At 43.6% G+C, this 15,644-nt stretch overlaps 2 protein-coding genes across 3 annotated transcripts in view; one reads left to right on the top strand and one right to left on the bottom strand.

The window, feature by feature from the left end:
- Positions 1-614: 614 nt before the first annotated feature.
- On the bottom strand, positions 615-2,421 carry LOC309337762 (actin-related protein 3-like). Its single transcript, XM_081854575.1, is given in 4 exon segments — positions 615-1,044; positions 1,047-1,326; positions 1,330-1,601; positions 1,935-2,421. Coding segments are annotated over 4 exon segments (1,248 nt in total). The 5' UTR covers positions 2,314-2,421; the 3' UTR covers positions 615-727.
- A 4,792-nt stretch (positions 2,422-7,213) lies between these two features.
- FUT8 (fucosyltransferase 8) overlaps positions 7,214-15,644 on the top strand; it is an 89,436-nt gene continuing 81,005 nt past the window's right edge. The window contains exon 1 of one of the 2 annotated variants that reach the window (XM_081855912.1): positions 7,214-7,638. The gene's annotated coding sequence lies outside the window, so the exon portion shown is untranslated. The remainder of the gene's footprint in view (positions 7,639-15,644) is intronic. The other variant, XM_081855913.1, reaches the window with a different exon arrangement.

Below are 15,644 nucleotides of genomic sequence, written 5' to 3'. Positions count from 1 at the left end.
CTTGTCTTTACTTCCCCCCGCCCCCAAAGCAAGAAATAGAATGAAAATGCACCGAGTAATCAGAAAGCACTAGCAGGCATCGGTTAATCCAAGATTCTAGCTCCTTAGTTCCGAAAGCACTTGCCAAGTGGCATTGTGTGTGGAACCCAAGTTTTAAGATTGGTCACAATTTGAAGTTACTAGAGATTCACATGATTAAGCTTCATGTGGGCATTGTTATTATTATTATTCATCTCAAATTCGTCACTGGTATTTCTCTTGTCAGATATTACATTTCTTTCATTCACTGATATTTTTCTCAACGTATAAAAAAGTATGAAATATAAACAAGCTCTCTCATTGTACACGTGTAAGAGTACAATTGAAGAATTATAGAGCTGACTATCTACACACCATCAAATCCCATCAAATCTTGGATATTCCATTAATATTCAAAATATCAGGGCACAGAAAGAACAAAAACCCACTTCTTTTGTTTTGTTTACGCACAGGATCAAATATTCAGTCGAAAGGAAAAAAAAAAACACTTGGAATCATTTTGGCTTCCCACTACATCTGCATGTTGAGGCACTTATTAAAATATTCCTGTTTAATTGTGTTTGGTCTTTCCCCCCCTTATTTTCAAGTCATGTTTTGTTATCTTAATACCGGCCATCCAGACAAACATGTATTGAGAAAGACCCTCCATCTCCCAGCCTCCCTAGATCCAACTCATGGCAGGTTGGATTTAAGACATAACTCCAAAAACTGGGTTGTGACGACAGATGCTAGGACCAATTTCTTCATAATCTTTTTTGGTGTGGCATACTTGGTAGAACTCAGGCGTGGAAGCCAACATTGATCCTCCAAACCAGACAGCATATCTTTGCATATGGCGTGTGATAACTTGTACATCAATAGGTTTGGGCTTCAGTCTGCCACCACTCAGTTCCTCGCTGAGTTTCAGTCTGCCATCAACAGTTCTTTTCAAGTCTCGTTGTAAACGGCGACCAAAGTCCCTGAACATTGTGGAGCCTCCAGAGAGGACAATATTCTTATATAGTGACGTCTAACATCAATGGGACAGTTCTGAATTACCTCGTCTACTACTTCTGAGATAGGCTGTGTGAAGTCTGGATTAGCAAACTCAGGATGAAAGAAGATCTCTGGCCCCAAGAATCTCTCATAGCCAACATCAATGGTAAATTCTTTCTTTGAGATTGCGTTGATTCCAGTATATTGTTTGATCCACTTGGTACCATCTGCGTCATACTTGTTAAATTCTTTTACTAAATCAGGGCAGACATAACTAAAGCGTTCCTTCACCGCTTTAGCAGTTTCCAATGATTATTCAGAAGGGATTCCTACTTCTTGTTCTCTTAGCAATTGTTGAATGAAGTAAGTTATATCTCGTCCTGCAATTGGAATATGTTTGATACAGCTTCCAATCACATAACCTTCAGCCACAGGAATGACGTGAGTGACACCATCCCCACTGTCTATAACCGTTCCAGTCAGTGTTCGCTCTCCTACTTGTCTTGATGTCCAAGATGCAGCTAAGGCAAGGACGGCCTGAACAGCAATGTAAAGCCCGGGAACATTGAAGGACTCAAACATGATTTCTGCAGTATACAGTGGTGCCTCGCAAGACGAAATTAATCCGTTCCGTGAGGCTCTTCGTATAGCGGTTTTTTCGTCTTGCGAAGCAAGCCCATTGACAGCTTAGCGGATTAGTGCTATTAGCGGTTTAGCGGCTTTTAGCGGATCAGCTGATAAGCGGCTTAGGGCTTAGGAAAAGGGGGGGGGAGGGAAAAAACCCCGCAGGAACTCGCAAGACATTTTCGTCTTGCGAAGCAAGCCCATAGGGAAATTCGTTTTGCGAAGCGCCTCCAAAACGGAAAACCCTTTCGTCTAGCGGGTTTTCCGTCTTGCGAGGCGTTCGTCTTGCGGGGCACCACTGTATTCCTTGTTTTCTGGAGTATTTAGAGGGGGTTCAGTCAATAGAAAATAATGATCTTCAGGTTCTGCCCTTAAATATTTAAAGATTACTTGTTCCATAAACCTCTCCATCAAATCCCAATCTTCAACTATTCCATGACGGATGGGCCACTTTGTTGCATATGTTGGTTTTTCTATTGCTTCATCCCCAATAAAGAAGTCTAGGTCATCCACACCTTTCATAACCCTTCTCTGTGCTTGATCGACAACCTTGGCAAATTCCTTGTTAGCGATACATGATGGAATGATGAACTGTGGCTCTGTATTACCAGCATATTCCAGTTTGGTATACCCTGTGCCACAGTCCACCACGCAGGCCGGGAGCCGCCCTGCCATCCTCCTTCGGGTTGAGACGGCGCTGGGGGAAAGGTGTGGAGGACCCCGCTGGGCTCTCTCTCTCTCCTTCCTTCCACTCTGGGGGAGCGAAGCCACCCACCTCCGCAAAAGGGAGCCCAGCCAGCCAGCCCCTCGCTGCCCCAGACGCTGCCTTGCTCCTGCCCCCCTGCCCCACCTCTCTCTTACACACACACAGCGCCGACGAGCGAGAGAGCGAGCGGAGCCCAAGATGGCCAGCCCTGCTTCGTTTTGATCTCCAAGGCCAAACTTGCCAGTTGTTCCTTTTATCTCTTGACTCCCTACTTTAGCATTCCAATCCCCTATAATGAGAAGAACATCCTTATTTGGTGTCATTTCTATAAGGTGTTGTAAGTCTTCATAGAATTGGTCAATTTCAGTTTCTTCAGCACCAGTGGTTGGTGTATAAACTTGGATTACTGTGATGTTAAAAGGTCTGCCTTAGATTTGTATCAAGATCATTCTATCATTTTTTAGATTGCATCCCAATACAGCTTTTGCCACTCTTTTGTTGACTATGAGGGCCACTCCATTTCTTTTGTGGGATTCTTGCCCACAATAGTAGATATGATGGTCATCCGAACTGAATTCGCCCATTCCCGTCCATTTTAGTTCACTGATGCCCAGGATGTCAATATTTATTCTTGCCATCTCATTTTTGACCACATCCAACTTACCAAGGTTCATGGTTCTTACATTCCAGGTTCCTATGCAATATTTTTCTTTACAGCATTGGACTTTCCTTTCGCATATATCATACAAGAAGCCAAATAGGGATTTATGTTGCTGTAGCTGTTGGAATCTCTCTCCAACATATTGAATGGCCATGTTAAAGCACAGCTGTCCAGAGTGGCTGGGGAAACGCAGCCAGGTGGGCAGGGTATAAATAATACAATTATTAAATTATTATTAGCAGTAGAAATCTACTTTGAATTTCTGCTTTGGATCTTGTGATGCCTCTTCTTGGGCTTCATACTCAAACTGACATTACAGAAGCATTGCAAAAACTACATGTTAAATGCAAGAAGGGGAGATGATATATCTGTGAGAGAAGACAGAGGTGGTTTGGGGAAGATGGTGAGCAGCTGTGCCTTACTGTGGTCAAGGACTTTCAGACAGGAAGTGGCAAAACCATTCATGAACCATCCCATAAATACAAAGTCTGCAGTCATGTAACCAACATATTTACATATTTACCCGATTGCTACAACACCCTATAACAAATGTATTCCCAAGACAGTTAATACACAATAAAGCAATCAGAGAAGCATGTGTATATATAAAAATTATAAAGCATGTTAATGAAATAATTCAGAAACAAAACAGCCATAAAAACACATTCCCAAATAAATCTCAAATGTTTCTGAACATTTGAGGCAGAACACAAATAGGACTCCTGAGAATATATTCAGGAGTATATGCCACAGGTCTGAAGCTGCAGCTGAAAGGACTCTTCTCCTAATACATACTAATCTCAACTCCTGGGAAGGCGGTACTTAGATTGGCAGTTCCGAAAGCCCCACTGGGCTCATAAGGGAGAAGGCATCTCTTTGGAATTTTGAATTAGCTTTCGAAACTGGTAACCAATGCAGATGGTTTGATATCTGTTTGCACTAGAACTGAACTAAAAAGTTCTCATGTGAGAAATGGGGAGGGATGATTCCTTTAAAAAAGTTTTAAAACTGGGGGAAACAGCAAATGCAATCTTCCTGGCTGCCTCCTGGAAGCTGCCATTCCCATCCCCACCCACAATGCCGCAGGCAGTCCACAACCATATAGTGGTCTTATATGCAAGAGCACATTTTCTCAGGACATTTGGGGGGACGCTCCACTAGTGGCTGCTCCCCCCCCCAAACTGGTTCCAAATGCCCTGCATGAGAGTAGGGTTGTAAATTGGGTGTCATTTTGATGCAGCTCTAGTTCTTGCACTTGATACTTCATGGTGTTATATGTTTACCAGATTTTTTTCATTGACTCCAGGCACACTACACTCTTTTTTTTTAAAAGCTGAGTAGCAACAGGGAGTCAGTAGTGGGGATGGTGAGGCAAAAGACCCTGGGCCTAAGCACACATGCATATTGTATAAAGGTTCTTTTGCACCCTGTGAAACATAAATGCTCAGTTTTTTAAAAACGGCAATGGCATGCTACCCACCCGTGACTCCTGAGCCTCCCCTAATCTCCTTCCCCCTTCTCCCTTTGTTTTGACTAATCGGGGGAGGTTTGGGAGTTGTGGGCAGGCGACCGTTGCCCAGTTTTATAAAACTCTGCACATTTGTTTCACAGGGCATGAAAGAAGGGCTTTGCACCTTGCCTGGCAGAGAAACTGCGTGCCTTGCACCCCTCCTGGGCAATGGCCACCCACTCGTGACTCCCGAGCCTCCCCTGATCTGTCAAAACAAGGGGGAAGGGGGCAGGATATCTGTACAGCCAGACATCCCCGGTTCCCCTTTGGCAGTGATGGCGGCAGCAAGCAGCTCCTGAAGCCAGCCAGAGCCAACTTCGCTACCAAGCTGGCTCCAGGCTGCTGAGACTGCTGCTGCCACATTTCCAGGGGACAGATTTGCAAATCTGGGGACATTCCAGGGATGAAATTTGTCCAGGGACGGAATTTTTCTGGGGACAGATTTGCAAATCCGGGGACTGTCCCTGGGAACCAGGGATGTCTGGTAACCCTATTATAGATGTGGGTAAAATTGATAAATGCTAGGATTTTGGTTATTTGTGGTATGAAGGGAGAATGCAAGCTGCATATGAATTCCTGGCTTATGCAAACCAGCGTGGCTGGCTGGGGGAAGAGCAGACCTGTTAGCATTACAGAAAGGTGTTGATTCTTTGGCCTTGGGAGTCACATGTCACAAAGGTTGCCTGTGTTTGAGGGGACAGGAAAAGGGAGGTCTGGGCAGAAGGAGGACAAAGAGAGGTCAGGATCCATCTTGGGGAGAAGAGGGAAGATTGCCTGCAATACTTTGGGCAATGCCTTAACATCTGGACTTCTTTCATGCAGTCTCCACCGTGTCTTCTATTCTCCAAAGTGACACAGACCATGTGTGTTTGTGCGCCTGTGGCCTCATGCACTCTTGCTGCTGCTTGGCAGAGAGAGGAGCAGGCACCAGGCTTTTGTAACAATACATTAAAGAGGCAGCAGTAGCATTTTAAGCTATTGGCCCATTTTCCAAGGCAGCCCCGCATGAAATAAAGTAGGCCAATCTGGAGGTCAGTCACCAAGGTATGGATTACAGTAACCAGGTTTCTCTGTTCCAGCAACTGGTGCAATTGGAGACATTGATGAAAGGCATCCCATGCTAGATACCATCTAAGATTCTGTAATTCATCATGGTTCCAGGAAGGCTTAAGCCTTGGTGTTGGGGGGGTTGTAATAAAGCCATTCGCCCTACTCACATGGCTCCTTTGTGGCAAGATGTCTTCAGAGTTATGCGATCATGGTCTGTGGAAGTGGCTCCCAGACACCACCCATCATATAAGAATTAAGAATTGGGCCTCATTCTTTCACCTCCTACTTGGTAGATGCAGGGGCAAGATTTAGATAACTGATGGTGGGAATCTGTGGCGCTCCAGATGTTGCTGGACTCAAGTTGTAGTCCACAAACATCTGAAGAGCCACTGGTTCCCCACCTCTACTCTAGAGAGCCTGTGGTGCTGTACACATACAAAAGCAGCTCCCTCAGGAAACACCATACAGGCACACCTTTATATCGAACACAGGAACCAGTTCAGCAGCTGCTTCACAAGCAACTCCAGGAAGTTAAGGTAAAAATATGAATGAAAGTAGTGTATACTAATACTAGTGTGATTTTTTTTGTTTTCAATATGACTGACACTGTTTAATAATAAAAAGTATGCATGGTGAAATCCTCATCTTCCTTTCTTTATTCAAGAGTCGTCTTCTTCACCTTGCTCCCCTGTATTTCAGTGTTGTCGCTGCAGCTCTCCTCTTGTGACCTACATTTGGGGAGCCCTGAAGTTTCAACTGGTATGGGGGCTCCTTCGCAACCAGCATTGAGGTATAGCTAGCCATTGTGATCTTCAACGGAGTTGTTCCATGACAGATTGCCACATTTTCTTTTTTTAAAAAAGTTAGCTACTACATCTCAGTTTTCGATTAAAATTGCTGTACTGGATTATCTCACATGTCAAAGTCACTGGTGTGAATAATTATTTCCTATACAAAACAAAATAAAGCAAAATAAAACTATTTCCTATACTTTATAGTTTTCAAGTTATTGGGTGTGTGCGTGTAAATTAGGGAAATGTCATATACATACATGAATAAAGTCGTTTCATGGGCCTCCGTGGGATTAGGGTCCCTAAAGCTTAAACTTCATTAATTTCATAGTATATCTCCCCTTGCTCGCGACTCTGGGCTGCTTGAGAAGTATTTCAAAAATACGAAGACGCCGAAGAGCGGCTGTTCCGCCGGGCTGAGGAATAAAGGGCTCCACTTCGCGTTCAGGATATAACAGGGCCGAGTCCGACGGACTGGCAGGTCACTCCCCGGCTCCCGGCAGTGATAATCACATTCGGCGGAGATCTCTCAGCGTCTGGCTATCCAGAACGCCGCTCCTACCCGATCCGGCCAATGCGCGTTCCGCGCGCTCTCCACCGGGCGCGGCCAAGACCCGCTTCGCCTTCAAGCGCAAACGCTAAGCAAGCCGGAATGCAAAAGCAGAGCAGCGGAGACCGCCCTACCACGCATGCGTGCTACCAGCCCTTTCGCCGCCGCCGCCGCCGCCTCCTTCTCCTCCCCGGCTGTGAAGCTAACGTTCCGCCCGCATGGAGATTTCACAGGGGCGCCTCTCCCATTGGCTGCCTCCCTCCCAGCACGCGCGTCTACGCCACACCCCCTTGGCTCCCTAGTTTCCCTTTGAGGCGTCGAGGGCCAATGCCTCGCGCTCCTCCTCCCCAGTCCGCGCGCGCCCTCGTTGCTCGTAGTTCCTCAGCTCGGATTACTTCTTCCCTTCCCTCCCTCCCTCCTTGCCTGCCTTCGGTGCGCGCGTGAGGGGAGCGCGTTTGCGCGCGCCGTTTCTCCCCCTCGCCCCCCCCCGCGCTCTGTCAGTGTCTCGCGCTCCTCCAGTCTGTTGGAGGCTCCGTTAAACGGCGGTGGGTTCCTGTTTCCGTCTTTTCATCACTCCCTTCTCCCGCCGCCGCCGCCGCTCCGTTTCCACCGCCGTCTCCCTCCGCCTCTTCTTCGCAGCCGGCAACCTCAGGAGCGCCGGCGTTGAGGAGCAGAGGTGACCAGGAACCCAGCCTGCGGGCGGGCGGCCGGGCAACACGGGCACCCAGGCGGGTAAGGCGAGGCCGTGGGGGCGCTCGGGGAACTTGAGGGATGCTGCTTCTCCCGCTCCAGCCCATCCTCCCTCGCGGGCCTGGCGCAGCAGCAGCAGCAGCTGCGGTTACTGATGAGGAGGGAGGTGGCGGGCGAGCGAGGGGTGGCTGACTGGGAAGGGGAAGGAGTGATGGTGGGGCGGGGGGGGGACAGGGACCTTCCGCCGAGGCCGCCTGGCTCTTGGGGTTCCTTCGCCTCGCCCGGGGCAAAATCCTCAGGGAAGGAGGAAGGAGGAGGTGTCGTCCTGGCCGGGGCCTGCCTGCGTGCTCCGGGAAGGCGGCCGGGGGGTGTAGGTAGGAGATGGTTCTCTTCTTGGGGCAGCAGCGTTGCTATGTGGGTGCTAGGAAAGAGGCGGCGGCAGCAGCAGCAGCAGCAGAAGCAGAAGCAATCCTGATGCACACACACAAAAACACCCAGGAAAAAATAAGGACGTGCACGAGCCAAAGCCCCGAACATCGTGCGCGGAGGCGCCCGCGAGAGACGCGGCAAGCTGTACAAAATGCAGCACGAGCAGCCAGTGTGCAAGGAGCTGGGGGTGGGGTTGCCATCTGGGGAATAGGCGGGGGTGGAAAAGGAGGGGTAGGATGTGCTGAAAGCGGGCGCTGAGGAAGAAGAAGAAGAAGAAGAAGAAGAACTGCGGGAGTGGTCTTGCTTTTCTTGCACCCCCGCCCCTTGTGTAGAAGTGGTGGCTTTCAACTTTACTTCAGAGTCAGGAAGTAGCTAGGGAGGGTGCACACTCCTTTTATTTCCTTAGATCTTGCTCTTTCATGGGCCTCATTAACAAGCATGGGCGCTTGGCCATCCGCCGTTCAGTGGCCTTGGCATTATCGTTTTTTATGTATCTGTTTTAGTCAAATTGCTTACAAAAACAGGATGCTTTTGTGTTTTATGTAATTGGTGCTGTTTGCGCTTGGATACCTTTCGCATTTAGTTCTTTGGACTTTTTAAAACTTGTGCTGTGTTGTGTGAGTGACTCAAACATGTCAACTAGAGACTATTTCAATAAAAGTCGCTGTTACATCCTTTCCAAATGTTCATGGATGATCCCCATTGCAAAAAAATTCAGAAGACTTGAGAAACTATAGACAGGGAGATCATAAAGAGCTCTAGCATAAACTGCTACTCTTTCTTTCCTCTTTATATCCTCAAAACCTGTGGACACATCACCACTTACTTCAGAAGTGCATATGGTATTATACAGCTTCCGTAACCTGTTCTTGACCTTAACTCTGCAAATATTTACACACATTCTAAATTTGATTATTGATAGTTTAACTTTTGGGCGTAGTCCTTTCAGTGGGGCTGTTGACACCAATAAAAATAGTGGTATGTGTTTGATGATCAGAACATAGCATTTTAAAGTCCTTAAAGGTACAAAATTTATTTGCTTCCATATGGCTTGAGCTTGCAATGTTGATTTAAATTTTTGCTCAGCAAGGAGTGCCAATATTGTTTCCAGTACTAATGTCTCAAATTTCCATTTGTTAATACATATTTGGACAGTCCTCATCTTTTAAAAAATCCTAAAAGCTGAAAGAACTATAACAAATTATTCATCAGACTTATGCCTTCGAGTCTTTCCTTCATATTTTTCCAAAATTGCCCTGTTTCATAGGATTAGAAAGTAAGGAACTTACAGTTTAAAGTCTATGAAGTAGATATTTAAAATCACTTGCTGGTAAGGGGTTTTGTAGAAAGATACCTGGTACAGTATGCCATTTCTTTATTAATGCAATTTTGCTTTGAGTAATGGCCTTGTTGATCATGCATCCTTTAGATGATACTCACTTGCGTCCTGCAGATGTTCATTCTTTTGTAATAAAAAACAGAAGCAAAGCCTACTTGCAGCACAATCGTAGGGCTGTCTGTTTAGAAGTAAATCCAGTGGGATTTATTCCTAGGTAAGTGTATAGAATTGCAACCTTAGATTGTATCTTCTGATAACTTTGTTATAGTTATAACTGCATTGACTTGTTTCATACTTCATATCATGCAGCTACTTAGAATGTCCAAAGAGTTGAGCTGGGTGCTTAAGTTGTGTTAAAACAGTGTTTATTTCAGAAATGTAAGTTGCTAGAAGTAAGAAGTACTAATAGTTGATAAAAGCAGAGGCTTAATTTTGGGTAAGAATTCTCGCAGAGTTTTTGTTTTAATTTGCTTAGACTATTTCTTCAGAGGAGTGAAGGGAAATACTGTACAGAAAGGTTATATGGTAGGCTACTTCACGCTACTCAGCAACCAAGTAGGCTATTTAATAACAGCTGTTCAATAATAATTCCTTGATTATAAAATTTCATTCTAAATAGGTTATGTTTGCATGTAAGTCTACCTACTAACCATTCTAAATAGGTTATGTTTGCATGTAAGTCTACCAACAGGTTAGTATAGGTACAATAAAACTGAGTGTTTCTTCCATCTGAAAGCAGAGTGTTTACTGTTAAAACAAACTGTAATGAGTGTCAGTACTGTTCCAAATAGTACTATCTTGGCAATATGGACAATACAGACACCTTTCTTTAAAAAGTAGTTCTCGTCATTTTTAGAGACTCACTGCATATTATTTGAAATTTTGAGAGACAGTTTCAGTCTCTGGCTTTTGTAGCTGTGTATTCCATAATGAAAAAAGTAATTACAGTGGTAAGTTGGTCTGGAGGGGGAGCTAGTGCTAAAGCAAAACAACATTTAAATTTATGTTAGAATCCTACAGACCTTACAGGACTGTTTCCCGTTTGATTGTGGTATGTTCCTATTACGGTTATAATTGCTTAAAATGCTTCAAGGGAAAAGAAAACTATTTTTATTATGCTGTACTCTAATGCCTATTAATCCAAATATGTTCAAGAAGTTCATATATTAGTGTTTCTCACAAACAGTGCATAAAATGTTGGCTTGGAACATATGTCTGCAGACATATCTTAAATCAATTATTTTGTTCTGAAAGTATGGACTGTGTTTCAGTGTAAAAATAGTTTTTAGTGTACTCTTCTTGTATTTCTTTTGCAACCTGGTTCATAACCAACTAAGTTATAGTACTTGGGTTTAAGCTGAGTTGGACTGCAATCCTAAACATACTTTCTAAGAAATAAGCCCATTTGAACCCAGTGAAACCATGCTTTTTAGTGTCATTGAACTCTTAAACTGTTTAAATCAAAGTACTTGCTGGCTGGTCTTACAGTATAGTAACTTCTTAACCTACTTAATTGTTTATATATTTTTTGAAATATTAAGTGCTTTATAAATGCTCTTAAATAAATAAACCCAAGATTAGTCCTTTATGCACTTACTTGGGAGTAAGCCCCAGTGAATATAGTGGGACTTACCTTTGAGTAAATATGCATAGACTTGGAAGAAGTCCTGTTGGTACCTTGAAGGTAACATTTAGGCCCGAGCCAAAATTCCTCTTGGTTCATTTGCATCCTTTTCTCATAGATAGGCTTCTTGTTTTGTTGGGGGCAAACATTGAAAAAAATGTGATAGCATAATTATTTCTTTGTATTGATCAGTATTGGTGATTTGTGTGATTTGCTGTCTTGCTCTGTATGACATTGCTGCAGTGCTCAGTAACATCAGCACCTCTTGTCAAGTAGTGGTATAATTGCTACACTGGTGGCAGCTCTGGCTTTCATGTGTTGAATTCAGTTCACTTCTATGTCACTTGTTCATGCCTAAGTTCAAAAATCATATCTGTATCTCAGATAAGGTCCTGTAATTAAGATAACTGTTCTGCACTTTGCTCTTTGTAGAAATCTTGGAACAGGGTTAAATAGTGTAAAGTGTGGGTTGTAGCTGGCTTGTCAAGGCATTTTCTCATGTGCTGTGTACAAATTTGCCCACTGTCAGCTTCTTCTGTGGAAAAAGCCTTAGCAGGCTGAGTGGTGGCATTACATATTTTTGCTTTAAAAGAATGATTCTTCACTTATGATGTAATTCTTGTGATTAACTTACAAGTAGGGACTTGTTTGTATTTTGTTAACCTGTATGCATCTTTGCATGACAGTGAGCCACATACCAAGCGGAAGTGTTACAGAAGTGTAGTAGAAATTACTGAAATACAACTTGTTGTTAAGGAAAGCAAATGGCACAGTATATGGATCCTTGTTCCTGGGTGGATTAGATTGACTTTCAACCACTTTTCTAGCCACCTTCTCTCCAAGCTTCCCTCCCTCACTGCCTGTGATAGAAATCTGGGAGCTCAAAACAATAGTTTTTGTAACACATTCCCTCATGGCTTTAAAACGTGTTTCCAGGTGGAAGATGCTGCCTGCACAGTAGTCTTAAAAGGTTAGGTTCTGTACTCCTCTTTGCCCTGGGATGCCTGCTCAACAAATAGAGAGCATTCCTCTCGTGTGTGCATATATTGATTGATATATCTGATATGGTAGCACTCCATGTGCGTATAAAATGAAGGTGTGTAAAAAGGGGCAGTGGATGCATGCCACTGAAGTTGCATATCTCTTTGGCCCTACCACAATGCATGGATGTCTGCACAGGTGGAGCCTATGTATGAATTCTTCCACATGAGCTGGAGTGCTGTGCAATTAGATACAACTTCTGGGGAAGCCTAGGCACACGTGGTTCACCTAAGAAGAGTCTTCACTCATTGAATATCCATGCAATATGTTGCCCCTTTGAATATCTAGAGCCCCTTCACACAGTTGATAATAGTTAGGAGCAGCATTTAGGAATAATTATTTAAGAAAAAAAAGTTTGACTGTACTAACAACACTTCTAGGGGTTTCAAATGTCTATGCAGAAAACAGTAATATAATTACTGTTGTTGTTGTTTTAAAAAACAACCAGCAGAAGTCCTTTAGGTCCGGGTGTGTGTGTCAAAATCCAGTTTCAGGAAATACCTTTATTTGTATTTTCATTGTTGGATTATTATTTTTATATATTTATTTGTCTGCTGCTGTAAAAAAAAAAGGCTTAGTAAATACATTTCTATACTACTTTTCCAGAATAAAATTCTTCCCAAGATGGATCAGATAATGTATCAAAGTACTCTACAACAGTAAAATACAGTAAACATAATTTAAAAGCGTCTTGTCATTTTAATACAGTATAACATAATCCTATATTGTTAAAAGTATTGACTAACATCTGTTCAGTGCTAAAAATGCAACATAGTTCAGTCACCAATATCAGATTCCAAACCATAATTTGTCACCTTAAGCGAAGGTAAAATATCCAGTGATATATCCAGTGATATATCCAGTGATATAGTTCAGTCACCAATATCAGATTCCAAACCATAATTTGTCACCTTAAGCGAAGGTAAAATATCCAGTGACAGGGCCTTCCTAATATCATTCAGGCGGACTTCTATTTGAGAGTTGTGAGACCACTGCTGAGAAACCCCTCACCTGCATGTCTGCCAGCTTAACTTCTTTTGCTGGCAGGCATTTCAGCAGGGTTTCAGATGCAGATCTGCTTTGCTTTGAGCAGTGCCTTTGGAGGGGAAAATTAGGGTATAAGTTTTAAAAATAAATAAGAACGTACCAAAATTCTAAGCAGTCTTCCAAGTTCTATTGTAACTTAGTTTTCAAAATTTTGGCTGCCTTAGAGTTATGTGGAACCAGTCAGGGATTATGAACATGTGGCACTTAACTCCCATTAGTTTCAACTGATGTGGTCTGGGATGATGTAATTGGTGATTCAGCAAAGGCTGCAAGTTTCCCATCCTTGTTTTAAATTGTGGCCCCCAGCTGTTGTTGGACTACAACTCCTATCTTCCCTAGCAAGTTAATTTATTCCCAGTAATAAAGGAAGGCAGTTCTGATAGGACAGTGAAGATGAGTTTAAGCTTCAAAGCAAGGCTTTATCTCTTTCTTTGCCACTGGATTTGCTGAAAGCACCAAAGGGTGAGTAGTACGTAATTATCTTATTCTGGTATTACTTCATCTTATCTTGCAGTGGTATGTATCCTGAGCCCTTGGGATGGGGATGGTTAAAATGTAATAAAATAAGTTTATTCTCTTCCTGTTCATCATGTTCTTGTTTCTTCTTCTGACCAGCCGTAGTTGGCTGAAAGGTAATCTGAATCAGTTTCCTTTACCATCAGAAGGGGAAATGCTACTTTCTTCATCACTTGACAATATATTTTAGAGAGAATAGTACTTTTTTGATGCTATGATGTTTATTAGTTCTCTCTTGCATCATGATGTGGAAATGATCATGATTATCTCTTCTATCAGCTTACACAGACCAGTGATGTGAGGGCACTTGCATTATCTCCTTGTTACTGGTTACCTTTTCCTCCCTTTCCTTGAAGACTAGAAGCTGATAAGAGAACCAAGTTCAGCTCCTGTTCTGTATGCTTGCTCTCTTCCGTGTTTCTGCAAAGTTATAAGGGAATTAGCAGTTTGTTTTGCAGTTAAGCATTTGCTCATGTAGAGGTAGTATAGTGAAATGTGCTGCAGAGCTTCACTTTGATTTCTACTTGTTAAAGTTTGTATTGAACAAAATCTTTGCATGTGTGGAATGACTTCTGCACATGCAGTGCAACTTTCCCTTCTTTTATTCTGCATGTCCCCTAAATCTGCTTTGAAGGGTTGGGGAAATGCATAGAGCAGGTGAAGGGGAGGAGAAGTTCCATTATGCTTATAGAAGTAATTTCTGCATGTGCAGTTATTTAGTTGAACATGACCCTAAGACTACAGTCCTGTACACATTTCCCTGGGTATATGTTCCATTGGTCTTCTGAGTAAACAGGCCTAGGATCAGGTTGCACATAACTACCGGTATAAGTTGGAATGGACAAATTTGACAACAGTTGGAGATTTTTGTGGTGGCAGTGCATATATGGTCAGAGGTTTTCCAACATCACTGTCTGCCTTAATGAAGGATTCTTGTTTCAAGTTTTCGTAGAAGAAAAACTTCAGTGGAAGGCCTTTGTCTGTTCCTTTGAATCTGGTATTTTGCTTTTGTGGGGGAAACTTTTTCTTAAAGGCAGTTCACTTTTCTTGAAGTAAACAACATCTAAGGTTTAGAAGTGGGCACTATTCAATTTGATGCTCTGTTTCTGACTATTTGTGGCTTGATTTCCAAAATATTGAGAGGCAGGAATGGGAGAGAAGGAATGAAACTACCCTGGGGTGGTGGTGCTGTTGTTAAATTTCTGTCCTTCCTATTGATGTAGAAAAAACCTGCTCCTTCTTCCTTATGGGGTATGCAAGAGCCCGTATAGAGTCCTTAAGTGGGTTCCCTATCTGTAGGAGAAAATAACAGAGGCCAACCAGAGACTAGGGACGCGGGTGGCGCTGTGGGTTAAACCACAGAGCCTAGGACTTGCTGGTCAGAAGGTCAGTGGTTCGAATCCCCGTGATGGGGTGAGCTCCCTTTGCTCAGTCCCTGCTCCTGCCAACCTAGCAGTTCGAAAGCACGTCAAAGTGCAAGTAGATAAATAGGCATCACTCTGGCGGGAAGGTAAACGGCGTTTCCGTGTGTTGCTCTGGTTCGCCAGAAGCGGCTTAGTCATGCTGGCCACATGACCCGGAAGCTGTACGCCGGCTCCCTCGGCCAATAAAGCGAGATGAGCGCTGCAACCCCAGAGTTGGTCACGACTGGACCTAATGGTCAGGGGTCCCTTTACATTTACCTTTAACCAGAGACTATTGAGAAGCAAAGCAGCTAGTAAGCCTGATCTTTATTAAACTGTTGCAATAGAGTCCTCAATCACCACGTGCAGGAGGGAGGAGAAACCCAGAACAATGGTGTGCAAGCCCTTATATACTTTTGAAATTGCCCAAAAACATCATACATACACCACAGAAGGAGGCGGTCTACAACAAAAATCCTTTCTGCCAGGATACCTGACAATGGCCAGTGATTGCTTTACTTGGGCAGCCTGCCCATTCTTTTGTGATGGTAAATACTTTAATTCCTGAATCCAGGTCACAGGCTCTCACCCTATTCATACCCAAAGATGCCCTAAAGACAGGTAAGCAAAAGACAATGGAGAGGCTTTC

The sequence above is a fragment of the Podarcis erhardii genome (assembly GCF_964252035.2).
Source record: "Podarcis erhardii genome assembly, chromosome: 1".
Classification (NCBI taxonomy): domain Eukaryota; kingdom Metazoa; phylum Chordata; class Lepidosauria; order Squamata; family Lacertidae; genus Podarcis; species Podarcis erhardii.
The sequence above is the reverse complement of the archived record's forward strand: the minus strand, read 5'-3'. Positions and strand labels throughout refer to the sequence as shown.